This window comes from Macaca mulatta, chromosome X (assembly GCF_049350105.2).
Source record: "Macaca mulatta isolate MMU2019108-1 chromosome X, T2T-MMU8v2.0, whole genome shotgun sequence".
Classification (NCBI taxonomy): domain Eukaryota; kingdom Metazoa; phylum Chordata; class Mammalia; order Primates; family Cercopithecidae; genus Macaca; species Macaca mulatta.
Genome location: NC_133426.1, coordinates 109,703,371 through 109,731,079, shown reverse-complemented (window position 1 = coordinate 109,731,079; position 27,709 = coordinate 109,703,371). Strand labels below are relative to the sequence as shown.

General features: G+C 43.1%; 2 protein-coding genes, 1 long non-coding RNA gene and 2 pseudogenes across 20 annotated transcripts in view; 2 read left to right on the top strand and 3 right to left on the bottom strand.

Annotated features, from left to right (window-relative positions):
* The window catches only part of NXF3 (nuclear RNA export factor 3), a 47,387-nt gene extending 30,330 nt beyond the window's left edge, over positions 1-17,057 (top strand). For 5 of the 18 annotated variants that reach the window (XM_077989242.1, XM_077989243.1, XM_077989253.1 and 2 more), the window contains 19 exons: positions 8,048-8,216; positions 8,432-8,585; positions 9,231-9,314; positions 9,421-9,525; positions 9,650-9,730; positions 9,851-9,920; positions 10,077-10,165; positions 10,545-10,654; positions 12,248-12,284; positions 12,647-12,715; positions 12,794-12,849; positions 12,992-13,099; positions 13,220-13,278; positions 13,388-13,503; positions 13,599-13,641; positions 14,231-14,303; positions 15,117-15,246; positions 16,578-16,638; positions 16,880-17,057. In XM_077989242.1, coding sequence (XP_077845368.1) covers positions 8,048-8,216; positions 8,432-8,585; positions 9,231-9,314; positions 9,421-9,525; positions 9,650-9,730; positions 9,851-9,920; positions 10,077-10,165; positions 10,545-10,654; positions 12,248-12,284; positions 12,647-12,715; positions 12,794-12,849; positions 12,992-13,099; positions 13,220-13,278; positions 13,388-13,503; positions 13,599-13,641; positions 14,231-14,303; positions 15,117-15,246; positions 16,578-16,589 — 1,565 coding nt within the window. In that variant the 3' untranslated portion in view covers positions 16,590-16,638; positions 16,880-17,057. Of the gene's footprint in view, positions 1-644; positions 690-2,869; positions 3,034-5,307; positions 5,398-8,021; positions 8,217-8,431; positions 8,586-9,230; positions 9,315-9,420; positions 9,526-9,649; positions 9,731-9,850; positions 9,921-10,076; positions 10,166-10,544; positions 10,655-12,247; positions 12,285-12,646; positions 12,716-12,793; positions 12,850-12,991; positions 13,100-13,219; positions 13,279-13,387; positions 13,528-13,598; positions 13,642-14,205; positions 14,304-15,116; positions 15,691-16,577; positions 16,639-16,879 lie in introns of those variants that run through there. The other 13 variants (XM_077989241.1, XM_077989248.1, XM_077989250.1 and 10 more) reach the window with 10 other exon arrangements.
* Positions 1-27,709, top strand: part of BEX1 (brain expressed X-linked 1) — a 200,294-nt gene that overhangs the window by 169,114 nt on the left and 3,471 nt on the right. The window lies entirely within an intron of this gene.
* LOC144338715 (uncharacterized) lies at positions 90-2,052 on the bottom strand (annotated as a pseudogene).
* On the bottom strand, positions 2,711-4,807 carry LOC695459 (zinc finger protein 770-like; annotated as a pseudogene).
* On the bottom strand, positions 16,577-25,907 carry LOC144338721 (uncharacterized). The gene is made up of 2 exons (XR_013413045.1): positions 25,852-25,907; positions 16,577-20,752 (listed from the first exon to the last, which is right to left on the bottom strand). It is a non-coding gene; the product is annotated as an uncharacterized LOC144338721 (long non-coding RNA).

Sequence of the window (27,709 nt, the reverse complement as noted above, 5' to 3'; positions counted from 1 at the left end):
TTTTTTTTTTGAGATGGAGTCTTGCTGTATTGCCCAGGCTGGAGTGCAGTGGCGTGGTCTCCGCTCACTGCAAGCTCCGCCTCCCGGGTTCACGCCATTCTCCTACCTTAGCTTCCTGAGTAGCTGGGACTACAGGCACCCGCCATCATGCCTGGCTAATTTTTTTGTATTTTTAGTAGAGACAGGGTTTCACCATGTTAGCCAGGATGGTCTCGATCTCCTGACCTCGTGATCCACCCGTCTCGGCCTCCCAAAGTGCTGGGATTACAGGCCTGAACCACAGCGCCCGGCCTAATCTTCTTAACGTGTATATTTTCATTCCTATAAAGTTTCTGTAAAAAGCTTGCAATGATAATAAAGATAAATAAGTACAGTTGTCCCTTGGTATCCACGGGGTATTGGTTCCAGGATCCCCCCAGCCTGCCCACCCACAGATACCAAAAATCCAAGTATACTCAAGTCCCTTACATAAAATGGCATATTTGCATATAACCAATGCACATCCTCCTGTATACTTTATCTCTAGACTAATACCTAATGGAATGTAAATGCTATTTAAATAACAGTTATATTTTATTTTTTATTTGTATTATTTTAATTTTTTTGTCCTAATATTTTTGATCTGCAATTGGTTTAATCCACAGAGACAGAGTCCATGGATATGGAGGACCAACTGTGTTTTGTTACAGGTACTTCAAATAGCACTTCAGTACACCTTTGACAAAATTTTTACAATAGTCCAACTTTCAATATGAAACAGCTTAAAAAGGCATGGGTCAAAAATAAAGTATAGTAGTATCACTTAGGCAAATAAAGCCTCATAATCATACAAGCACAACAGTGTTAGGACTCTCCCTGTTTAGGTTGAGAAAGAGTATATAAAATATTTCCTTCAAATAAAATTACATAAATTGCTTAGAAAAATGCCAAAATCAATACTTTCAGACATACTAAGGAAAAAAACCTTGAACATTATTTGAAAATATAAACTAGTTATTCCTTGCTTTTGTGTAACAGATGAGTTCTTGAAAAGTTTTGTATAAAGCAAATTCTGTAAACCATTATCTTGCTTGCACTAGAGGAACATATCCCAAGGAAACCTAAGAGAAAGTGTTCTTTAAAGCATGTGATTCTCTTCTGTTTTTGTTGGCTGTCTCTACGTAATAAACAGGCACACCTCTACGTCTTTGGGTGTGTTACTCAGACTGTCATGTTTCATCTCTGTAAATTAAACCCAAGTTACTTAAAAATCACCTGTGGTAAAAGAAGCAAGCAGATCACCCCCACCTACTATCCCTCCTGCCTCCCCCTTCCCCAAAAGGGAGTTCTCAGATTATGATGCAAAACTTACAATTGTTCATTTATCCACAGTCTCAACAGAGGATTTTCCACTATATTTAAGTATGGTAGGATAATTACCCACCTGTTCCTCTTTTCAGCTTAGGAACATAATGGTTAATTCCTTTTATTGCTAGAAAATGTCATTCCTGAAGATTTTATAAACAAAGGAAACTGTGAATGACAATTTGTCATTATGAAATAAGTCCTTTGTAGTTTAGAATATTTCCCAAATCATAACAGTTCTATTTGGAATGTTACCCACAACTCTACAAGCATCTTATCCCTCTACAGGAATGACTACCTTACTAATTAAAATAAAAATTTAACAAGGATCAAAATAAAATTCTGTAGCATTAGACTCTTGCAAAAATAAAAACTAAAACTAGACCTAGTCATTGCTATTTGATCAAACTTAGAACAGGCTTAAATAATAGGACCACTCCATTAAAGAGGCATAAAAAGAAAAGTTTACTAAAATAAATGTTAAAGTCTTATGGAGATGAAGATCTCTAGAATAGAGTCTTAAGTCTATGACTACTGCTATAATTAATGAGCAAATAAATGACTTGAAATTATTCCTCTGAAAAGATAAAACTGCATACATATTATGAAAAAGACTATGGCACTTGGAAAATATTCCTGGTAAGTAAACATGGTAAATGTATATGGATACATCCTAGCCTCTTGTCTACTTTTAATTTATTTTGTGAAAGATGGCACTCGCTGGGGGGGAAAAAAAAAACCTTAATCACCTGAAAAAGTGAGATTATCACATAGTCCTAAAAATAAATAGCTTTGAAAAGACCAGTGAAAAAATACTATAATTTTCTCATCCATATTCACCTTTAGTGTCTCTGTAGTTCTGTAAATTTACAAAAAAAAAAAAAAAATCCAATGCAATTTGAGCCACATGTGGACAAAATTATACTTTCATATGAAATGTAAAATAAATGAAATATAGCAGGACTATGTGCTGCAGCTAAAAGCAAATTTTTGCCTCTCAGTCTTTTGAGTATATATAAAAAGAGATGGCATGTCTTAAGGAATAATTCCTTTAAAAAATGAATTTGACTAAATTATTTGTACAGCATCATGAATTTATACTTTTCAGTACAGCCAAAGCATATGTTTACAATATTAAAGTGCCTACTTTATAGCATCAAATCATGTTCTTGCCTCTGAAAATTAATTTGGCTGTTTCTAAAACATTGTATTAATTTTCTATGTATTTTACCTACTTACTATGCAGGACAAATACTTGTGAAACCATTCAATTTAATGCAGGCCTCTTGATAAAAATGCATTTTAAATAATACAGGCTTTAAAAATAAGATCACCAGAGACCACAATTGTTAGTGGTTGCGACAGTTTACATAACCAAATCCAAGGCAACCACTTTCTCTTGTGGTCATTCTTTAAATTGAGTAAGTTGATGTCTCTTCCAGTGAGGAGCCTGTCTGAATGTTTTGCCACAAACTGAGCATTCAAATGGTTTCTACCCTGCGTGAATTAGGTAGTGTTTTTCCAGTTTAGATGGAGATCGGAAACTCTTAGCACAAATACTGCATCGGTACAGGAAGACATCATTTTTCTCCTGACGCTCTGAATAACTGCAAAAAGGATGGCTTTGCTCTGATTCCAGAAGTACATTAGGAAGACAGGGCTGCCTGATGCTACCAGGAATAAAATCCTGTGAGTCTGCCTTAACTCCTGACATTTGATTTGACGCTGAGACCTCGTATTTTTGAACACCAGGAGCCTGACATTGTTGGGAATCATTATAGTTAACATTATTACCTGGATGATTAGAAAGATTGTTCAAGTTTCCAAATTCTACTTGGCAAAGGGATGCATAAGGACTCTTTTCATTATGAATCTGTTCATGTTTTTTTAAGTGAGCTGACTGTCTAAAAGATTTCCCACAAATATTACAGTCAAAAGGCCTCTGTCCAGTATGAATTAAATAGTGTCTTTTTAGTTTGGATACAGAAGGAAATACCTTCTCACATTTGTCACAAGGGCATATCTTATGTCTAGTAAGTATGTTTTCCCTTGGAACTGAAAAACCACACTGAAGTACGTCACAGTTATTAAATAATTCCTCACCTGATGAGCCACAGATTGACAAGTCTTTCTTATTCACCGAATTATCAATGCTTAATAAGTTTGCTGTCGTAAGGATATCTTTCATTTTTTTCCCAAATTTTGGTTCTGGAACTGCTTTTGCCAAGAAAATGGCAAAGTCAATGTTTTCTTTTTTTTTATTGCCAATTGTTTTATATGTTCCATGTTTGCCAAAAGGACCCACAAATGTTCTTTGGGTTTGTTCAGAGCTCAGCTCACCAGAAATACGATCACAATTTTTCAAGAAACTCTTTTTAAATACGTTTTTCCCAGATCAAAAGTTATCTAATTTTTTACTCCTGGCACGTTTAAGCTTGGCCAAGATATTTTTTTAACAATGGTTTTATAGTTGTAGCTTCTTTTGAACCTGCTTGGAATTTTGCCACCTCTAGCAGGAAAACACATGTGTTCATTGAGAATCTACTGTGATTCAAAACACTTTTCACACTTTGGACATTGAAAAGGGACAATATAAATTGAGTGGACATAAAGTGGATTATTCTACTCAGATTCACCAATATCACCATTTTCAAAACCACCCTGATTTGCCTTTAACTTATTAGGCAGGGGGCGATATTCTGTATGCCTCTTCTTTAATAAAAGAGCCCGAAAAGCCTTATTTCTAGTATGGATTTGTTTATGCTTCAGAAGTTTGCTTTGAATCTTAAATCCTTTTTGACAAAAACAACATTGAAAACGTCTTTCTTCTGAATGTGTAAGTTGGTGGATTTTTAAGTGAGGTGACTGTTGAAAAGATTTACTACACAAGACACATTTAAAAGGCCTCTGACCAGTATGAATAAGTACATACCTATTAAGTTTTGACTGTGATGGAAGCATCTTGCCACAGATTGTACTTGCATGAATATTCTTTCTTCTCTTCATGTTATATGTGGGATTGGACTTACAGCACGGGTGTAATGCCCATCTTTCCTCTGGTAAAAGTATTATACACTCCATACATTGGCTTTTCTTGCTTGGCCTCCAGCAGTCTTCTGACCTGTTTAACCTTATTCTGATAGGTTTCATTGTGAAGTTGTTGGTGCTTCACAGATGTCTTCAGATTTTTTAAGTGGCACTGACAAACACTACATTTAAAAGGCAGATTATGAGTTAGTTGATGCCTCTCCAGATGAACTAGTTGTCTAAAGGTTTTATGACACACATCACATTCAAATGGCTTTTGACCAGTATGAATGAGATAGTGCCTAGTTAATTTTGTTGATGGTGTTTCAAAGTGCTTGAAGCAAATATTGCAAATATATGGCCTGTTTCTAGGTAGTTTGTTGGCTACCACGCACTGTTGAATCTTTAGCATTTTTAAATTGTTTTCAGCCATCATATTTTTCAGTGATATACTCTGATGAGCTCCATAGTGTTCTTACACCAATGTTGCCTCAAGGCTGAAAGTCTGTTGATTTTGTTGTCTTGACTAGTACCATTAAAACGATGTGAAGATTTCATGAAAGTAGGCGAACAAGAAATGAAAGACCTTAGCGGAATTGAGGCAGGTCCGACCCTCCCTGGGGGTCTTTCCACTTCTCAATCGGGTTTCTGAAGTCCTCCTCACACACCTGGAGCTGGCGAGGGCCTGGGAGCCACGCACCTCAGGCCCAGGTGCCGCGAAGGCAGTGCGCGCACCTGCTTTCTTTGTATCTTCTTGTTGATGTGAACCTTTATCATTATGAGTTCTTTTCTCTAGTATTTCTTAAAGTATATATTTTCTCTTATTAATATGGTTATATAAGCTTTTAGTCGGTCAGTGTGTAAATGGTATGCATCATGCCATTTTTCTTATTTTCAAATATTCTATATTATTAAATTTTACATGTTTCTTTTCAGGATAATTTGATGGAATCTTTCATCTAGTGTGATACTCTCGGCCTTTTAATTTGGAATACTTAAGTCTAATTTCTTTTAATGAAAATATAGGTATGATTTGGTTTAAATAGACCATATTACTATATATTTATTTTTGCCTGTTTTAAGTTCTTTTCCACACCTCTCCTTTGAAATGATTAATAGTTTTAACTATTAAAATTTTACCTCATTTGGCTAGAAAGTGAAATGTTCTGCCATTGTCGTAGTGTTTATCCTTAGGATTACAATATATATCTTTGGCCTATCACAATTCAGTGTAAATTAGTTTTGTTATTTTTTCTTTTGAGATGGAGTCGTACTCTTGTCACCCAGGCTGTAGTGCAATGACACGATCTCAGCTCACTGCAACCTCTGCCTCCCGGGTTCCAGCAATTCTCCTGCCTCAGTCTCCCGAGTAGCTGGGATTACAGGAGCATACTAACACACGTGGCTAATTTTTGTATTTTTAGTAGAGATGGGGTTTCACCATGTTGTTCAGGCTGATCTCAAACTCCTGACCTCAGGTAATTCACCCACCTGGGATTACAGGCATGAGCCACTGTGCCCGGCCGGTTGGTCACATTTTTGCCCAATTTTTGTTACATTAACATCATTATGGAATATATGTCTTTTCTTTAGAAATGTTTTTTCTTAAAGTACACATTTCCTCCTATTATTTTTTGAGACAGGGTCTTGCTCTGCCTTCCAGGCAGGAGTGCAGTGGCTTGATCATGGCCCACTGCAGCCTTGACCTCCTGGGCTCACATGATCCTCCTGCCTCAGCCTCCCAAGTAGCTGGGACTATAGGCACATGCCACCACACCTGGCTAATTTTTTTTCTTTTTTTTTTTTGAGATGGAGTCTCCCTCTATTGCCCAGGCTGGAGTGCAGTGGTGTAATCTTGGCTCACTGCAACCTCTGCCTCCTGGGTTCAAGCGATTCACTTGCTTCAGCCTCCTGAGTAGCTGGGACTACAGGTACACACCACCACGCCCAGCTAATTTTTTAAAAATATATTTTTAGTAGAGACAGAGTTTCACCATATTGGCCAGGCTGGTCTCGAACTTCTGACCTCACGATCCGCCCTCCTTGGCCTCCCAAAGTGCTGGGATTACAGGCATGAGCCACCATGCCCCGCTGGCAATTTTTTTTTTTTTGAGACGGGAGTCTTGCTCTGTCTTCCTAGGCTGGAGTGCAGTGGCACGATTTCTGCTCACTGCAAGCTCTGCCTCCCGGGTTCACACCATTTTCTTGCCTTAGCCTCCCTAGTAGCTGGGACCACAGGTGCCCACCACCACGCCTGGCTAATTGTTTTGTATTTTTAGTAGAGATGGGGTTTCACTGTGTTAGCCAGGATGGTCTCGATCTCCTAACCTCGTGATCCACCCATCACGGCCTCCCAAAGTGCTGGGATTACAGGCATGAGCCACCGCCGGCTGGCTAATTAAAAAAAGAAATAATTTTGTAGAGGCCGGGCACAGTGGCTGAAGCCTGTAATCCCAGCAGTTTGGGAGGCCAAGGTGGGCAGATCACTTGAGGTCTGGAATTTGAGACCAGCCTGGCCTGGAGGTCTGGAATTTGAGTCCCAGAAATAAGGAGAGGGAACAGTGGAGAAGTAGTATTAGATATGCTTACCACATGTTTTTTGTTTTTGTTTTTTGTTTTTTTTTGAGACAGAGTCTCGCTTTGTCCCCCAGGCTGGAGTGCAGTGGTGCGATATTGGCTCACTGCAAGCTCTGCCTCCTGGGCTCACTCCATTCTCCTGCCTCAGCCTCCCAAGTAGCTAGGACTACAGGTGCCCGCCATCAAGCCCGGCTAAGTTTTTGTATTTTTAGTAGAGACAGTGTTTCACCATGTTAGCCAAGATGGTCTCGATCTCCTGACCTCATGATTCACCCACCTTGGCCTCCCAATGTACTGGTATTACAGGCAAGAGCCAATGCGCCTGGCCACGCTTACCACTCTTTTAAAATTCTCTCTTTCACTCTTCTGGTAATTAATTTCCATAAGTATGTCTCTCCAAGATTCATTCTGGATATTTTCTTCAGCAATGTTTTCATTTATCTGATTCTTCTTTGAGGCAGGGAACTTGCCTTTGACCCTTGAGCCATAATACCAAGCTTTTAGGGTAGATTTTATTATTCTCCAAGTAGAGGTGGGAATTGAGGGTTAGAAATGATAAGCAATTTGTTCCAGGTTACCCAGAATGAAAAGGGCAGAGCAAGGACTATCATCATAGATCAGCATCACCCAAACCCAAACCCTTTCTGCTGTGCTTGTTTTTTCCTTGGCTGTGAATGTTCCCCAACTCTCATCTCCCAGGAGGTGAAACCACAGTGAAGTCTTTCAACTTTTTTGGCACTGTGATATATTTCTTTCTAGATTATAAAAAATCACCAGCCTGGGCAACACAGGAAGACCCCATTTCTAAAAAAAAAAAAAAAAAAAAAATCAGCCAGATGTGGTGGCATGTGCCTGTAGTCCCAGCTACCTGGGAGGCTGAGGTGGGAGGATCTCTTGAGCCATAGAGGACAAGGCCACAGTGAGCGGTGATCATGCCACTTGCACTACAGTCTGGCAATAGAGCCAGATCTTGACTCTAAAAAATAAATAAATAAATAAACAAACAAACAAACATCAGTGAATTTTTTCATTATCCATTATATTTTCCCAAGATTTTTTTCTGGTATTCTAAGTGTTGATGTGCTGTTCTCAATTTAAGGTCACACTGATCAAGTTGCTCAAAGAAGAGCAAGATGTTCGGATATTTACCAAAGGAGATTGAGCAGTAGGTCTGAAAAAGTCAATCCTGGCATACATTCTTCATCCCATCAGCAGCAAGATGGAGAAGCAGCAATGCATGGTGCCCACATGGACTCTTCAGTAAGATAGTAAGTGACCAGTCAGCATGGCTGGAATGTACCAGCCGATGAAATACATAAGCATGTAGCTGAATATATCATTCTTTCCAACTTGACAGAGAGAGAATGACAGAACTCGATTAATGGTTGAGCAAACTTCATTGTAGCCCTGGTATCAGTGGATCAAATGTGTGTAAAAGACTTTCAGAACATATGTGAACTACCTTTTCTCCATTTGCTCACAGCACTCCCTATGCTATTTCACCCTATAATCGGAAAGGCAGTTTTCGTAAACAAGACCAAACCCATGTTAACATGGAGAGAGAGCAAAAACCTCCAGAGAGAAGAATGGAGGGGAACATGCCGGATGGGACCTTAGGGAGCTGGTTCAAGATCACAGTGAGTGTCCTGGCAAAATGGATCTAACGTTCCGAAGGAGAACAGGGGTAACTGTGTTGGATTTGTGTAGACACTAGATCCTTTTGTAAGGGCAGGAAAGTTTGTAATCTGTCCTTTATTACTAGGAGTTAACATCCTAGATCATCTAAGAGTAAATTCAGAGAAGCAATGTAAAGGGAACAGACTTGACTGCAGAGAGAACGGAAGAGGTCATTTACAATCAAAGGAGGAAACGAATGCTAAGGAGATAGAGTATCTCCACACCGGATGCTTCAGTTTGGCTCAAACTAAGGGTGTGAGGGGTTGAATTAGTGGGGTCCTTGTCAAAGGGGCAGGCCTGGTCTGCCTTAGGTAAACTCTTGTGGGACTTTATAAAAGAAAACTCATATTAAACATCTTAAATTGATTATTTTAAGAAAACTGAATAGTAAGAAAGGGTATTTAGGAAATCCATGTGTGCTTAGAAATAATAGATATTAGAAATGATGAATGACATAATAATGAAATACATAAGTTAGCAATAATGGATGTTGTCCTATCTTCAACTATTTTAAAGCCTGAAAGGAACATATTTGGGTCCAATTTTAATGTTTAATTCCATTATGTCAGTCTCCTTTCCTCACTCATTCTTTCTTTCACTCATAGGTTCCCTTCGGCATAAAATACAATGAGAAGTGGCTGCTGAATTTGATTCGGAACGAATGCAGTGTACCCTTCATCCCAGTTGAAGTAAGAAAGGACCATGAGGCAGACGAGAAAAAACAGGACAGGTTGGGGACTGGATGAGCAGAGACTCTGGCCTCATATTTTATTTCTCTTGCAACTCTCCCTATAGTTTCACTATGAAAACATGCATGCCAGCTTCTTTGTGGAGAATGCCAGCATCGCCTATGCACTGAAGAATGTCAGTGGCAAGATTTGGGATGAGGATAATGAAAAGGTGTGTGTCAAGTGAATGACCAAGGCCAGCATTGAGCAAGAGGGCAGAGCAAGTGTGAGGTCTTACTTGATCTTGGGGCTCAAAGTTCCTAGTGCTTACTCAGCCCCTCTTGCGTTCTCTGCAGATATCAATCTTTGTCAACCCTGCTGGTATACCCCACTTTGCGCAGAAGGAGCTGAAGTCAGAAAAGGTGGAGAAGATAAAGGTAATACAGACTCATGGCAAGTTGTTCACACAAAGCCAGACCCACCGCTTCTTCCCTACCTATTGTCCCCTTCACCACCTCAACTTCAGAGCCTCTGAAAACCATCTCTATACTCTGCAGCTGGCCATGAACCAACAGTGTGATGTCTCCCAGGAAGCTCTTGATATCCAGAGACTCCCCTTTTACCCAGGTATGGCTGATAACAGTAATTCTATGGCAGATGAGGGCAGAGGTGTCTGTGTGAGATGGAGACTTAGAGTTGGCAACTTGGGGAGGAGTTAGTGCTGATGCTGTACCAGGCAGGTCCCTCTCAGACTTCTGATTTTCTCCTCTCTGCTTTCTGGAGACATGATGACCCGTGATACTAAAATGGCGTCGAATCCTGGAAAGTGCATGGCTGCCTCCCTGCACGTCCATGAAGAGAACATACCTATGGTGAGGCCTTAGGCTCATGCTGTGATTGAGGGTGAAAGTGGAAGAGATTAGCTAGGAGGCTAATTGGTCTAAGATATCCCCTGTTGGGGGCCTTCACTCTTAATTCTTAATTCATGCCTCATCATAGCTTTTGCCCTTGAACCCAAACAGCAACAAAGCCTCCCAGAAGCTTGACATTATGCCAAAGGCCCCCGACATTAACAAGCTGAATTTCTTGAAAAATAAAATGATCGTTTTTTCAAGAAAAAGGGAGAGGAGGGTTCATTAGGGTAGTGACAAGAGGCAAGGAAGTGGATTTGTTGGCAAGGGAGGAGACTGAGGGTGCAGGGCCCTCCGGCTGCTCTTTCCTGGGCTATGTGGTTCTTCTGCATAATTGCAGGTGATGTCTGCAGTGGGGATGGACAAATGGAAAGGGACAGAGCCAGGAGAGAAGTGTGCAGACAGAAGCCCAGTGTGCACCACCTTCTCGGATAACTCCAGCAACATAAAGTCAGTCGTACCCTCTGTCACCGCCTGGGGCCCTGACCTGTGCTTGATAGTGCCCTTCTGCAGGAGGAGGCAGCACTGGTCTTCTGGGAGGACCACAGACCCTCTCCTTCCCCCTCGCCCCACTCCTCTCTCTGTGTCACTCACTCATCTGTGCTTAGAGGTCTCCTTTCCTTCCTCTGACATGCTGCCCTTTTCACCTGCTCTGGGATGCTTTTCCCGCCTGTCTCCACCCAGCCTCCTTCAGCGTGCCCTCTGTGAATGTGCACCAGGAAGCAGGACTTCCCCACCTCCCCAGGACCAGCAGTATTCAGGTGCTGGTGCCCTGGACCCAGAAGAGTCTTCCAGCCCAGGTCTTCATGCTGAGACAGGCCTTCCTGCCTCCATGCTGAGACACGGTTTCCCTCCCCTGTCCTGAAGGGGATTCTCCTTCTCTTGCTCCAAATAGGTTCTCCCACCCGTCCTGAGCTGGCATGGGGGCTTCCCTGCCCCATACTGAGGGCTGAGGCCCTGGGTGGCTGCTGTCATGCCATCTCTTCTCTGGCCCAATGCCAGGAGCTGGGCCCTCCTCGGGGAGAAACCTGGGTTTCCTGAGTCAGGGGACCAAAAGTGGGCCACCTTCCCGAGGCAGGAGTGGATGGCAGAGGGCAGAGGAGGTTGAGGAGACAGGCCTCTCGGGGCGCTGTCTCTCCTTCCCTCCACAACTCACATTGTCTTGCCTGGGCCCTCAGAGGAGTCCTGGGTAGCCCAAGACAGGTAGCATTCTTCGGTCAAGGCGTCAGCACAGAGGGGCACAGGTGTCAGGGACCATCACAAGAGAATGCAGTGGTCGGGAGAGGGGGTCCCCAGACTCTGAACCCCATGCTGAGCTAGGGCCTGACCCTTCACTCCTCCATTTCCCATGCCCAGCTCAGACTGAGCTCACACAGGTGAGAAAGGCTCCAGCTGCATCCAGTGGGCCCCAGCCCAACAGGTGCATGTTTTCCTTACCTGCCTCGGTCCCCAGGACCAGCCGGGGGCGGTGAGGGAAAGGGCTGCAGCAGGGGCGCCCTTTTCTTCTCTCTTCCTCCTTGAACTCCATCACCATGGTACAGCGTCTTTCCCTTCCCTTTGCTTTGCATCCTGTTTCTCCCTTGTCTCTCCTCTCCTATGTGTCACCTGTCTCTCCCTCCCCTACCTTCACCCCGTTTCTGCCATCATCCCTCTGTCTTCCCCTTCCTGCCTCCTGAGCCTGCATCACCACCCTCCCTGTCCCAGCATCCTGGGCCGTCCCTAAGAGCTGACCTGGTCTTGGACAGGGCCAGGCCAGGCAGATTGATGGACACCCAGTGAGGTAGCAGAGCCCTGGGCTCCCACCCCATTTCCTGCTCCCTGTGGAGCCTTCATTGGGGACCTGGACAAAAGTGAGAGAGGGATGGAGGGAGGGGAAGAAAGTCCTGAAGCCTGGGCTCTCAATGCAGGGTTGCAGGGGCAGGGACTCCGGAGTGTAGGTGGACACACTGCACTGTGTCTCTGATGTAGGTGTGATTGCTCCCATGAGGAGGACAGCTCCACAGTTTCACTTACCGTTGTCCATTTTGTTTTGATTTTCGGCAGCTCCATCCTGGAACTGTTCCCCAAATTATTATGCCTGGTAAGCGTATTCCTTGATCATTGACTTTCCTAATTGGGATTGATGCTGCCCCCAACTGCCCCAAACCCCTTTAGATATTGTCCCAGTTACATTTATGGATCTAACCCTTAAACCTCAAGGGAGGGGGGAAGGTGATACAGTCCCATGTGGGAACTTGGCAGAGCCTGTGGAGCTTCTTCACACAAGTTCACAACAGCCTTCAGGTGGCGGCAATGCTGACTGTAGTAATCTTGCCCATGTAATTTCCAGAACGCTTTCACACCTGATTTCTGATCTCACCCTCTCCTGGGTCTTTCCTTTTCCCTAATTATCCAGTGCCACCTCCCTACTTTGCACTATTGACTTCCTCTTGCCTTCCCCAGGATGGCCAGCAGTCACCCAGACCAACTCTGTGTGGTACTGAAGCCCACAAGACGTTACCAACCTGTAAGGTGAGAAGAGAGGATCCAGCAGGGTGGTGCATGAGAAAGGGGGGGTACCATCTGTGGTCCTGGGGACTTTTATTCCAGGGAAGCTTCTTTGGATCTGAGATGTTGAAGAATCTGGTCCTGCAATTCCTGCAGCAGTAAGTATCCCTGGGAATCTGAGGCAAGAGAGGGTTAGGTCAGATGAGGTTACCCAAGTACAAGTCTGCCCACAGTGAGACTTTTAAGTCTCATTTGGCACCCAGGCCACAGAGATAGCCTATTCTCATTGGTCCCCAACAGGTATTACTTGATCTATGACTCTGGAGATCGACAGGGTCTCCTTAGTGCTTACCATGATGAGGCCTGCTTCTCCCTGAGCATTCCCTTCAACCCCGAGGACTCAGCCCCGTGAGTATTATAGCTCAGACCCTGGTCTGGGGCCGTGTGACTCCCCTGCAGAAAGACACCAACTCCTGGAAATGCCCTCGCTGGCCAGACCACCCACTCTTGCTCCTCTTTTTCTCCTAGGAGCAGCTTGTGCAAGTACTTCAAGGATAGCAGGAATATAAAAATTCTCAAGGACCCCTGTAAGTGTGTGATGGAGAAGACTGGGCAGGGTAAGCGGGTGTGACAGGAACAATCACACAACCAAAGTGTGGCAGCCCCCCAAATCCTTGCTTCTCTTCTCCTCTACAGACCTGAAGGGGGAGCTGCTGAGGCACACAAAACGTGACATTGTGGACTCCCTCAGTGCCTTGCCCAAAACTCAGCATGACCTCAGCTCCTTCCTGGTGGACATGTGGTGCCAGACGGTGAGTACCTGCTTCCTCCCTCGGGCAGGCCCAGAGAGCCAGAGGTGGGTAGGAGGTTAAGGGAGATCCTGAGCACCTGAGCTCTTCCCTTTCAGGAATGGATGCTCTGCTTTTCTGTCAATGGGGTATTCAAGGAAGGTGAGTGTCTGTAGAGTCCCTTCCCCAGATCCCCCACTGCTCCCTCCCCCTGGCTGGGCTCCCTCTCAGAACTCCCCCAGCTTCCCTGATTTCGTTCCTTTCCTTCCTCTTGTTCCCTCTGTGTTTTCCCACCCCAACTCTGCCCATAAACCACCCTGATCTGACCTAGGTCCACGCCTGTCTGCCCTGCACAGCTCAGGCTTGCATTAAGGTCACAGACTGTGGAGTCTGACAGCTCTCATCCCCAAGTCCTTACTCTGTGAACTTGTGCTAGTTACTTAACCCTTCACTTTCCTCATTTGCACAATAGGGCTAATAATAACCCATCTCTTGGGCTACTGTGATACAGGAATCAAGTGAACTTGTGGTTTTCACAGGGCCCCACACATCATAGGGGCCCTATCACTGGGAGCGGATTATTCCTGTTGTTGCCCTCCCCATTCCTACCACATCCGCCTGACTCCAAGTGAGCAATTATCCTGGCCTGGCCCCCTTCTGTGTGAGTGTCAAGCAAGACTGATTGGGGAACACCGTGTGAACATGTAAAGCCTGTGCAACTCTAAGGCAATGTTGTTTGTTGTCTTTGAAGTGGAAGGACAGTCTCAGGGTTCTGTTCTTGCCTTCACTCGGACCTTCATCGCTACCCCTGGCAGCAGTTCCAGGTTAGTGCTGTGTTGTGGGTGGGAGCACCCATCCCGGCCTGGGGCCAGTGGTGTGGGAATGTGGTGGTGCAGTCCTCGGGGTGTTCTCAATGTTGTAAAAAACCAACAGTCTAGTGTAATAGTTAAGAGTATGGGCCAGGAGCAGTGGCTCATGCCTGTAATTCCAGTATTTTAGGAAGCTGAAGGTGGGAGGATTGCTTGAGCCCGAGAGTTTGAGACCAGCCTAGGCAACACAGTGAGACCCTATCTCTACAAAAACACTAAAAATTGGCTGGATGTGGTGGTGTGCATCTATCATGCTGCCATTCAGGAGGTTGAGGTGGAAGGGTCTTGACCCCAGGAGGTTGAGGCTGCAGTGAGCCTAGATCACATCACTGCATTCCAGCCTGAGTGAGACCCTGTATTGAAAAAAATTTTTTAAAATGTGTGGGCTCTGGAGTCAGAGTATGAGTTCTTTCCTGATGCGATACTCACTGTGACTTTGGTTGAGGCATATGACCTTTTTGTAATTCAGAATCTTCCTTTGAAACTGGTGATTACACTGTCTATTCCCTTGGGCTATTGTAAAGGGCAAATGTGAGTGTAAAACCATCCTTGGGTTGTAGGTAAACCTGCAAAACTGGTGAAGCATATAGGCAGTCTCTCCAAAGGTGGGCTCTGTGGGAGGGTTAGAGGGTACCAGCCAAAAAGCTAGGAGGCAGGCACAGTAGAGGTATCAAAGAAATCAGGTTTCTGAACAGTAGGAAAAGATTCTTGTAGGGGGTGGGGAGATGTCCTTCTCTCCAGCTACCTGATGGCCCATTTTTCCTCCAGTCTGTGCATCGTGAATGACAAGCTCTTTGTGTGGGATACCAGCCACCAAGGGACCCAGAGTGCCTTATTCACCCTAGTGCCCACAGCCTTCTCCAGCGTGCCTGCCTTCTCCCAGGAGCAGCAGAAAATGGTGCAGGTTTTCTCTGTCCAGTCGGGGATGAACTACCAGTTGTCTCAGAAGTGAGTGCTAGGCCGGGCGTGGTGGCTCACGCCTGTAATCCCAGCACTTTGGGAGGCCGAGGTGGGCGAATCACGAGGTCAGGAGATCGAGACCATCCTGGCTAACACGGTGAAACCCCATCTCTACTGAAAATAGAAAAAAAAATTAGCCGGGCGTGGTGGCGGGCGCCTGTAGTCCCAGCTACTTGGGAGGCTGAGGCAGGAGAATGGCGTGAACCCAGGAGGTGGAGCTTGCAGTGAGCTGAGATTGCGTCACTGCACTCCAGCCTGGGCAACAGAGCAAGACTCCGTCTCAAAAAAAAAAAAAAAAAAAGAAGTGAGTGCTGGGTGTGTATGGTGATCAGTGATTGGTATGCGCTGGGAGGAGCAGGGGAATGAATAATGGGAACTTGCAGATCGTTGGCTTTGCTTCTTTATTTCACTCAGTATCAAACTGTACATTTCCCTTTTGGTATATATTCAGCTACCTAGTTATTTTGAACAGGTGTACAGTACTTCTCTGAATTCTGTCAATTGAGAAAAATGACGAGACAAGTCTCAATCATTTTAGGAGGTTTATTTGCCAAAGTTAAGGACATGTGCCGGGGAGACAGGTCTATGCCTTTCAAAGATGATTTTGAGGACTCTGGATTTAAAGGGGAAAGGGTAGGATATTGAGAAGTACACAATTTTCATGTAAGGGGGAGGGTAGGGAAAGATAGTTACTCATGCCTTTGTCTGGCTCAGTGAATCTGCATTTTTTTATATAAAGATGACATAGACAAAATGGGGCCGGGGAACAATCAGATATGCATTTGTGTCTGGTGGACAGGGGGGTGGCTGTACCTGTAAAGATAAGCTATCAATTTACATTGTCGTGGTGAAATTTTAATAGAAACACCTTACGGTAAAGATCTTGCAGCTCACGAGAAATTTCCTTGCGGACAAAATATGGGGGAGGTGTGTAGCTTTTCATCTTATAGCCATCTTATTTAGGAACCGAAAGAGGAGGCAGGTTTGCATGACCCAGTTCCCAGCTTGACTTTTCCCTTTAGCTTAGTGATTTTGGGATCCCAAGATTTATTTTCCTTTCACAGTTCTGTGGATCCTGTTCCTTTGTTGGTAGACATTTGGCTTTTCAGGGTTGGTAGACATTTGGCTTTTCACAGGGTTCCTTCTGCTGCAATAAATTCCAGAAAACACAGACATGTTTCTGTTGCATAGATTAAGAAATGGCATTGTATTGTCAGAGTGTCTCCACTTGGGTCCTAATGGATGTTACCTGTCCTTCCCCCACCACAGCTGCCTTCATAACAACCAGTGTGACTACGTCCAAGCTCCTCATGTTCTTGCACGGCCCAAGGTGAGGTCTAGGAATTCAGGCCAAGTGAGCAGAGGTTGGGTGACCTGGGGATGGAACTTTGGGCTTCCGGCTCTGCTGCTCTCCCAGCTCCCTCCTGCACTTCCTCTCGGCCAAGGGCAAGATCCCAGAGAAGGCCCTCACATAGACTGACCTAGGATTCTGAAAACAAAGCCCTAAGAGGAAATCCTTAAGTGTCATAATCTTCAGCCTCATCATCTTTCCTGTATTTTTATTCCAATAGATGTATTTCCCTGTGACTGAACCAGGAGATCTGGCTCGGGCTAAGAAACCAAAGCCCAACTCACAGGGTTGACTCTCATCCTTCCAAAGGGGCCAGTTCTGTGCACTTGTCCACCCCTGTCACCCCCAGGATCTCTGTTTCTTTTCACAATAAAGAATGATGTTGCTTGTTATGTCAATTCCCTGCAAAATCCATTTGAGTCAGGCATTATAATCTCTGTTCTACGGAAAAGGAAAGGAATATTCAGAGAGAATGAGTAACTCCTGGGAAATCCTAGAGTAGAGTCTCAAATCTTGGACCCAGCCTTAGGACAGAGCTGTGCTCCAGAGGGCCATGTGGCTTCCAAGGTGGGGAGTGCTCTCTAACCCTGTTAAACCTGGAGGCTAATATTCTATGTCCCTAGTCCATCAAGTAAGATATTTTTTATGCAGAGAACATTATTACTTTCTTAGCCATACAAATCTATTCAAATTTAAAAACAACCCATTTGAGGAAAAATAGCATTAAAGAATGCATGAAAACCTGGGAAGAAAAAATTGCCCACATATATGATGGACATAGGATTAATAGTCTTCATATATAAAGAAATCAGTAGAGAGAAGGGAAAGTGATATCAATCTCAAATCGTTATAAAAAGCTATTGCAGCCGGGCACGGTGGCTCAAGCCTGTAATCCCAGCACTTTGGCAGGCTGAGGCAGATGGATCACTTGTCAGGTGTTCAAGACCAGCCTGACCAAAATGGTGAAACCTTGTCTCTACTAAAACTACAAAAATTAGCCAGGTATGGTGATACATGCCTGTAGTTCCAGCTACTCTGGAGGCTGAGGCAGGAGAATCGCTTGAACCCAGGAAACAGAGGTTGCACTGAGCCGAGATTGCACCACTGCACTTCAGCCTGGGTGACAGAGCAAGACCCTGTCTCCAAAATAGTAGTAATAATAATTTCAAAGTAAAAAATAAAAAGCAATTGCAGTGGCCCCCCAAAATCTATGAAAAGCTATCCAACTATAATAACTACAAAAACATAACTGCAGTCGTTGAGATAAGGTGGTAATTTAGAAGAAAAAGCTAAAAACATTTTCAGAAAAATAACATTGTGTGTGTGCACGCACATGTGCATGTGGGGAATCGTGTCTGTATTGACGTAGTAGTTTCCTAGAGCTGCCATAATAAAGTACCACAAACTAGGTGGTTTAAAACTGCACAGATTTCTTTTACAGTTCTGGAGGTCAGAAATCCAGAATCAAGATGCCAGTAGGGCCATGCTCCGTCCAAAGGCTCTAGCGGAGAATTCTTCCTTGCCTCTTCCAGCTTCTGGTTGCTGCTGATGATTTTTAGCTTGTGGCAGCATAACTGGTATCTCTGCCTCCATCTTCACATTGTCTTTTTTTCAGTGTCTTCTTTCCCTTTCAAAGTCACTCACTGGATTTATAGTTCACCCTAATCCAGGGTAATTTCATATCTAGATCCCTACATTAATATCTGCAAAGACATTTATTCCAAATAAAGTCCCATTCTGAAGTTCCAGGTGACATATCTTTTGGAGGCCACTCTTCAACCACCTACATTGTACCCTCTGGTCCCTGAAAATTCCTATCCATCTAATGTGAAAAATACATTCACCCCATCCCACCATATCCAAAAGTTAATGCAGTCCAGCATCAACTGTAAGTCAAATATCCTGTCTAAATGCCATCAACTCAAAAAGTCCCAAATATCATCTAAATCAGGTATGAGTGAAATCTGATCTATGAACCATGTAGGGGCAAAATTCCTTTCCATCTGTGGACTTGTAAAACCAGAAAACAAGCAACCTGCTTCCAAAATTCATTGGCAGGACAGGTATAGAATACACATCCCCATTCTGAAGGGGAGAATATGAAATAATAAAAGCAGTCACTGATTCAAGCATGTTTGAAATCTAGCAGGGTTTTGCTGGGCGTGGTGGCTCACACTTATAATCCCAGCACTTTGGGAGGCTGAGGCAGGTGGATCACTTGAGGTCTGGAATTTTAGACCAGCCTGGCCAACACGGTGAAACCCTGTCTCTACTAAAAATACAAAAATTAGCCAGGCATGGTGGCAGGCACCTGTAATCCTAGCTACTCGGGAGGCTGAGGCAGGAAAATTGTTTGAACCCGGGAGGTGGAGGTTGCACTGAGCCAAAATCACACCACTGCACTTCAGCCTGGGCGACAGAGTGAGATTCTGCCTCAAAAAACAAAAAACAGAAACCTGGCAGGGTTTCAAGGCCTGAGAATTACCCTCTGTGGCTTGATGCTTTATTGTCTGGGCCACACAAAGGCATCACTGCTCTACTGGCCTCCTCCTCTGTATCCATGGCTCTGCCCTCTGAGTCTTTCTTCCTTTATCTTAAAGGATGTCAGATGTTAACAGTCAAGTAACTCTATCATCCTTTTTACTGCCTGTAGAATCCTAGATGTCTGATAGCTTGCTTTCATTTTTCCCTTTTTTTGTTTTCTTCAGGTCAAGCTGGCAGTGTTTTTAGTGGTATAACGTTCTTCTAAAAAAAACCTTGTGGGTCTCCTGTATGTGTCAAAGGGATCCATGCCATCAGACGAGGATTATCCACAGATCCTTTCTGGATACTATATATTTTTCCTTGATTGGGCTTAGAGGATTGATTGGATTTATTAATCACACATTAAATGTCTTTAGCACAAGGTATCCAGCCACACTCTTGGCTCTTTATCCAAAACACACTTAAAATCTTTCATGTGTTTATTACTACTTGTATGTCTTCTTTGGAGAAATGTCTAAGTCCTTTGCCCATTTTTGAATTGGGTTGTTTTCTGTTGTTGTTCTTGCTGAGTTGTGGGAGTTCTTTATATTTTCTAGATATTAATCTCTTATCAGATATATGATTTGAAAATATTTTCCCTTTTCATTCCATTGCTACATCCTCTGATGCACAAAAGTCTTTCATTTTGATGTAGTACAATTTATCTGTTATTTTCTTTTGTTTCCTTTTCTTCTAGTGTCATATCCAAGAAATCATTGTGACATCCAATATTATGAGGCTTGTCCCTGTGTCTTCTGCTAAGAGTTTCATGCTTTTAGCTCTTATAATTTTATCTTTCATCCATTTTGAGTTAATTTTTGTTTATGGTATAATGTAAGGGTATAACTTCATTCTTTCCTGTGTGGATATCCAGTTTTCCCAACAACATTTGTTGAAAAGACTGTACTTTCCTCACTGAACAGTCTTTGCACCCTGTTGAAAAGCATTTGACCATTTATGCCAGGATTTGTTTTTAGACTACCAATTCTATTTGTTTACATGTCTGTTATTCTGCCAGTACCACTGTTTTGATTACTGTAGCATTGTATTAAGCTTTGAAATCAGGATGTGGGAGACTTCAAACTTTGTTCTTTTTCAAGATTGTTTTGGCTAATTGGGTCCTTTGAGTTTCCATATGAATTTTAGGATAGATTTTGATTTCTGCAAGAAAATCATTGTGATGTTGATAGGGATTGCATTGAATCCATAGATCACTTTGGGTAGTATTGATATTTTAACAATACAATGTCTTCTAATCCATGAACACAGGATGTCTTGCATTTATTTGTCTTCTTAAATTTCTTTCAGTAACATTTTGTACTTTTTAGTGTACAAGTCTTTCGCTTCCTTGGTTAAGTTTAATCATAAGTACTTTAAATGGAATAGTCTTTTAATTATTCTTTCAGATTGCTCACTGTTAGTGTATAGAAATGTAAGTAATTTTTTTTTAAGAGCCAGAGTTTCACTCTGTCACTCAGGCTGGAGTGCAGTGGTGTGATCATAGCTTACTGTAACCTTGAACTCCTGCACTCAAGCAATCCTCCTGTTTCAGCCTCCTGAGTTGCTAGGACTATAGGCATGTACCACCACAGGTGGCTAATTTTTAAAATAATTTTTTTTGTAGATCAGAGTCTTGCTATATTGCCCAGGCTGGTCTCAAACTCATGGCCTCAAGCAGTCCTCTCACCTCAGCCTCCCAAAGTGCTGGGATTACAGGAATGAGTTACTACACCCAGCCTTGTATATTGATTTTGTATCCATCAACATTGCTGAATTCATTTATTACTTCTCACAGATTTTTGGTGGAGTCTTTAGGATTTTCCACGTATAAAATTATTTCCACTGCAAACAGAACTAATTTTATTTCTTGTCTAACTTGAATGCCTTTTTACTTATTTTGCTTGCTTAATTGTTCTGGCTAGGACTTCCAGTACTGTGTTGAATAGAAATGGCATGAGTGGGCACTCTTTTCTTATTCCAATCTTAGAGGAAAAATTTTCAGTCTCTCACCATTGAGTATGATTTTACTCATGGGTTTTTCATATATGGCCTTTATTACGTTAACATAATTTCCTTCTATTCCTAGTTTATTGAGTGTTTTCAATTGTGAAAGGGTATAAGTTTTGTCAAATGCTTTTTCTAAATTGAGATAATTATGTGCATTTTCCCCCTTCATTCTGTTAATGTGGTACATTACATTACTTGATTTTTATATGTTGAAGCACACTTGTATTCCAGGAATAAATCCCACTTGGTCATCGTGTATAACCTTTTAATATCCTGTTGAATTTAGCTTGCAAGTATTTTTTTGAGGATATTTGCATCAGTATCCATAAGGGGTACTGTTCTATAGTTTTCTTGTAATACCTTTGAAATTATTTCAAAAGTTATATTTACACTGCACTATAGTCTATTAAGTGTGCAATAGCATTATGTTTAGAAAAATGTAGGCTCGGCACGTGGCTCACGCCTGTCATCCCAGCACTTTGGGAGGTCGAGACGGGTGGATCACGAGGTCAGGAGATCGAGACCATCCTGGCTAACACGGTGAAACCCCGTCTCTACTAAAAATACAAAAAACTGGCTGGGCATGGTGGCGGGCACCTGTAGTCCCAGCTACTTGGGAGGCTGAGGCAAAAGAATGGCGTGAACCTGGGAGGTGGAGCTTGCGGTGAGCCAAGATCGTGCCACTGCACTCCAGCCTGGGGACAGAGCGAGACTCCATCTCAGGAAAAAAAAAAATGTAAATAGCCTAATTTTAAAACACTTTATTGCTAAAAAATGCTAATGATCATCCGAGCCTTCAGTGAGTCATAATCTTTTTGCTGAAAGGATAAGTGGTCTTACCTCAATGTTAACGGCTGCTTGTTGATCAGGGTGATGGTTGCTGAAGATTGGGTTGGTTGTGGCAATCTGTTAAAATAAGGCAACAATGGCTGGGTACAGTGGCACATGCCTGTAGTCCCAGACACCTGGGAGGCTGAGGAGAGAGTATCCCTTGACTACAGAAGTTTGAGTTCAGCCTGGTCAACCTAGTGAGACCTCTGACTCTTACATTTAAAAAAAGACAACAATGAAGTGTTTTTTTCTTGCTCTGTCGCCCAGGCTGGAATGCAGTGGCATGATCTCCACTCACTGCAAGCTCCGCCTCCCAGGTTCACACCATTCTCCTGCCTCAGCCTCCCAAGTAGCTGGGACTACAGGTGCCCGCCACCACTTCTGGCTAATTTTTTGTGTTTTCAGGAGAGACGGGGTTTCACCGTGTTAGTCAGGATGGTCTCGATCTCCTGACCTCGTGATTCACCCGCCTTGGCCTCCCGAAGTGCTGGGATTACAGGCGTGAGCCACCACGCCCAGCCAGTAATGAAGTTGTTGCTCCACTGATCGACTCTGCCTTACGTGAAAGATTTCTCTGTAGCATGTGATGCTGTTTGATAGCATTTACCCACAGTAGAACTTCTTTCAAAATTGGAATCAATCTTCTCAAACGTTGCCATTGCTGTATCAACTAAGTTCATGGCATATTTTAAATCCTTTGTTGTCATTTCAACATTGTTCACAGCATCTTCACCAGGAGTAGATTCCATCTCAAGAAACCACTTTCTTTGCTCATCCATAAGAAACAACTCCTCATCCATTTAAGTTTTATCCGAACATTGCAGCAATTTATTCACATCTTGAGGCTCTACCTTTTTTTTCTTTTCTTTTTTTTTCTTTTTTTTTTTTTTTGAGATGGAGTCTTGCTCTGTCGCCCAGGCTGGAGTACAATGGTGTGATGTTGGCTTACTGAAACCTCCATCTCCCGGGTTCAAGAGATTCTCCTGCCTCAGCCTCCTGAATAGCTGGGATTATGGGCGTGTGCCACCACACCTGGCTAATTTTTGTATTTTTAGTAGGGATGTGGTTTCACCATGATGATCGGGCTGGTGTCGAACTCCTGACCTTGTGATCTGCCTGCCTCAGTCTCCCAAAGTGCTGGGATTACAGGCGTGAGCCACCGTGCCCGGACCAGGCTCTATTTCTAATTCTAGTTCTCTTGCTGTTTCCACCATATCCGCGGTGACTTCCTCTACTAAAGTCTTGAAACCCTCAAAATCATCCATGATAATTGGAATCAACTTCTTCCAAACTCCTGTTAATGTTGATATTTTGACCTCCTCCCATGATTCAGAAATGTTCTTAATAACATTTAGAATGATGAATCCCTTCCAGAAGATTGTCAATTTACTTTGCCCTAATCCATAAGAGGAATCACTATCTATGGCAACTATTGTCTTAAGAAATGTATTTCTTAAATAATAAACCTTGAAAGTTGAAATTACTTCTTGATCCATGGGCTGCAAAATGGATGCTGTATTAGCAGCTACGAAAATAACATTGATCACTTTGCACATCTTCATCAGAGCTCTTCAGTAACTAGGTACATTGTCAATAAGCAGTAATATTTTGAAAGGAATCTTTTTTACTGAGCAATAGGTCTCAGTAGTTAATTTAAAATATTCAATAAACCATGCTGTAAACATATATGCTGTCATCCAGGCTTGGTTGGTTGTTCCATTTCTAGAGCACAAGTAGAGTAGATTTAGCAAAATTCCTTAGGACCCTAGGATATTCAGAATGGTCAATGAGCATTGGCTTCAACTTCAGGTCACCAGTTGCATAAGCCCCTAAGGAGAGTGAGTCTGTTCTTTTTTTTTTTTTTTTTTTTTTTTTTTTTTTTTTTTTTTTTTGAGACGGAGTCTCGCTCTGTTGCGTAGGCTGGAGTGCAGTGGCCAGATCTCGGCTCACTGCAAGCTCCGCCTCCTGGGTTCACACCATTCTCCTGCCTCAGCCTCCCGAGTAGCTGGGACTACAGGCGCCCGCCACCTCGCCCGGCTAGTTTTTTTTTTTTTTTGTACTTTTTAGTAGAGACGGGGTTTCACCGTGTTCGCCAGGATGGTCTCGATCTCCTGACCTTGTGATCCGCCCGTCTCGGCCTCCCAAAGTGCTGGGATTACAGGCTTGAGCCACCGCGCCCGGCCGAGTCTGTTCTTTAAAGCTTTGAAGTCATGCATTGACTTCTCACTAGCTATGAAAGTATTAGATAGCATCTTCTTCCAATGGAAGGTTGTTTCATCTACATTGAACATTTGTCATTTAGTGTAGCCACCTTCATCAATTATCTTGGCTAAATCTTCTGGGTAACTTGCTGTAGCTTCTATATCAGCACTTGCTGTTTTACCTTGTGCTGTTATGTTATAGAGATAACGTCTTTTCTCAAACTTCGTGAACCAGCCTTTGCTAGATTCAAACTTTTCTTCTGCACCTTCTTCACCTCTCTCAACCTTCACACAACTGAAGAGAGTTAATGCCTTGCTCTGCATTAGGCTTTGGCTTAAGGGAGTGTTGTGGCTGGTTTGATCTATTCAGACCACTAAAACTTTCTCCATATTAGCAATAAGGATGTTTTGCCTTTTTGTGCCCAGGCTAGAGTGCACTGGCACAGTCCTGGCTCACTGCAACCTCCACCTCCCGGGTTCAAGCGATTCTCTTGCTTCAGCCTCCTGAGTAGCTAGGATTACAGGCACACGCCACCACGCCTGGCTAATGTTTGTGTTTTTAGTAGAGATGGTGTTTCACCATGTTGGCCACGCTGGTCTCAAACTCCTGACCTCGTAATCTGCCTACCTCAGCCTCCCAAAGTGCTGGTATTATAGGCGAGAGCCATCACACCTGGCCCTATTTTGGCTTTTGACATGCCTTCCTCACTACACTTAATAATTTCTAGCTTTTATTTTTATTTTTTTTATTTTATTTTATTTTTATTTCTTGAGATGGAGTCTCATTCTGTCACCCGGGCTGGGGTGCAGTGGCACGATCTCAGCTTACTGTAACCTCCACCTCCTGTGTTCAAGTGATTCTACTGCCTCGGCCTCTTGAGTAGCTAGGACTACAAGCATGCTCCACTACTCCCAGCTAATTTTTCTATTTTTTTTAGTAGGAACAGGGTTTTGCCATGTTGCCCAGGCTGGTCTCAAACTCCTGACCTCAAGTGATCTGCCCCCCTTAGCCTCCCAAAGTGTTGGGATTACAGGCGTGAGCCACCACACCCAACCAATGGAATTGTTTTGAGAGTCCAAAAGTAAAACAACATGACTAATCTCAACTGAATTTTGACAAAGGTTCCAAGACAATTCAGTGGAGAAATAATAGTCTTTTCAACAAAAGGTGCTGGGCCAACTGGATAGCCACATATAAAAGAATGAAGTTACACTCTTACCTCTCGCCTTATAAAAAATTAGTTCAAACTGAGTCAAAGACCTAAATGGAAGAGCTAGAACTATAAAACTCTTAGAGGAAAATATAGGGATAAATATTTGTGACCTTGGATTACAAAGGATTCTTAGATTCAAATGACTCTTGAATTCAAAAGATTCTTAGATATGACACCAATACCAGGAGCAGCAAAGAAAAAGATAATCTAGACTTCATCAAAATTAAAAACTATTGTGTTTCTTTTCTTTTCTTCTCTCTCTCTCTCTCTCTCTTTTTTTTTTTTTTTTTCCTTTTGAGACACAGTCTCGATCTGTGGCTCAGGCTGGAGTGCAGTGGTGCAATCTCGGCTCACTGCAACCTCCACCTCCCAGGTTCAAGCGATTCTCCTGCCTCAGCCTCCTGAGTGGCTGGGACTACAGGGAGGTGCCGCCACACCTGGTTAATTTTTTGTATTTTTAGTAAAGGCGGGGTTTCACCATGCTGGCCAGGCTGGTCTCAAACTCCTGACTTCAAGTGATTCACCCGCCTTGGCCTCCCAAATTGCTGGAATTACAGGCATGAGCCACCGTGCCTGGCCAAACACCATTGTGTTTCAAAAAGCACCATTATGAAAGTGATTAAAAAATCCACAGAATGGGCTAAAATATCGGCAAATCATATATGTAGTGAGGGATTTCTGTCTAGAATATATAAAAACGCTTGCAACTCAATAATAAAAAGAAAAATAACTCAAATAAAAAGTGCACAAAGATCTGAATAGACATTGATCCAAGGAGGATATACAGATGACCAATAAGCACATGAAAAGATGTACCACATTATTAGTCATCAAGGATATGCAAATAAAAACCACCATGATATACCACTTCACCCCCACTAAAATGGCTGGAATCAAAATTTCAGATAATAACAAATGTTGACAAGAATATGGAGAAATCAAAACCGTCATACACTACTGGTAGGAATGTAAAATATTCAGCCACTTTGGAAAATAGTTTGGCAGTTCCTCAAATGAGTAATCATATTGGAATCATAAAGCTTAAAAACATCATGCTAAAAAAAAAATCCAATTTCCAAAGAATACATATTATACAATTTCATTCCTATGAAATGTCAAAATAGGGAAATCTATAGACAGAAAACGTATATTAGTAGTTGCTTTGGTATGAAGAGGATGGGGGAATAGGAGAGTGATAGCAAAAGAATAGGAGGTCGCTTTTTTTTTTTTTTTTTTTGAGACAAAGTCTCTCTGTCGCCCAGGCTGGAGTACAGTGGCTTGATCTCGGCTCACTGCAAGCTCCGTCTCCCGGGTTCAGGCCATTCTCCTGCCTCAGCCTCCGGAGTAGCTGGGACTACAGGCGCCCGCCACCACGCCCGGCTAATTTTTTTGTATTTTTAGTAGACATGGAGTTTCACCGTGTTAGCCAGGATGGTCTTGATCTCCTGACCTCGTGATCCACCCGCCTCAGCCTCCCAAAGTGCTGGGATTACAGGTGTGAGCCACTGCGCCCAGCCAGGAGGTCGCTTTTGGAGGTGATGAAAATATCCTAAAGTTGACTGTGATGATGATTGCATGTATCTATGAATATACTAAAAACCATTGAATTTTACACTTTAAATGAGCAAATCTTATGGATTGTAAATTGTATCTCCATAAAGTTGTTTCTAAAAGATAAATTGAGGCCGGGTGCGGTAGCTCACGCCTGTAATCCCAGCAATCAGGAGGCCGAGGTTGGCGGATCACCTAAGGTCAGGAGTTTGAAACCAGTGGGGCTAACATGGCTGAACCCCCATCTCTACTAAAAAGAAAAAGAAAAATTAGCTGAGCATGGTGGCATGCACCTGTAGTCCCAGCTACTCTGGAGGCTGAGGCAGGAATATCCCTTGAACCCGGGAGGCAGAGGTTGTAGTGAACCAAGATCGTGCCACTGCACTCCAGCCTGGCTGACAGAGTGAGTCTCCATCTAAATAAATAAATAAATAAATAAATAAATAAATAAATAAATAGAGACTTAACCAGACTTGGTTATTATTTGAATATGAGGGACAATGTAGAGCGATTCAAGGATAATAGCCACGTTTCTGGGTTGGTCAATGGGTGAGTACTAAGGTAAAAAACAAAGGAAAATAAACATGTCTAAGGTGAGAAGAAGTGATGAGAGAGAGAGGGAGAGAGAGGAAGAAAAGAAGGAGGAGGAGGAGGGAGAGAGAGGAAGAAAAGAAGGAGGAGGAGGGGGAGGAGGAGGAAAGAAGAAGGAGAAGAAGAAGAAGT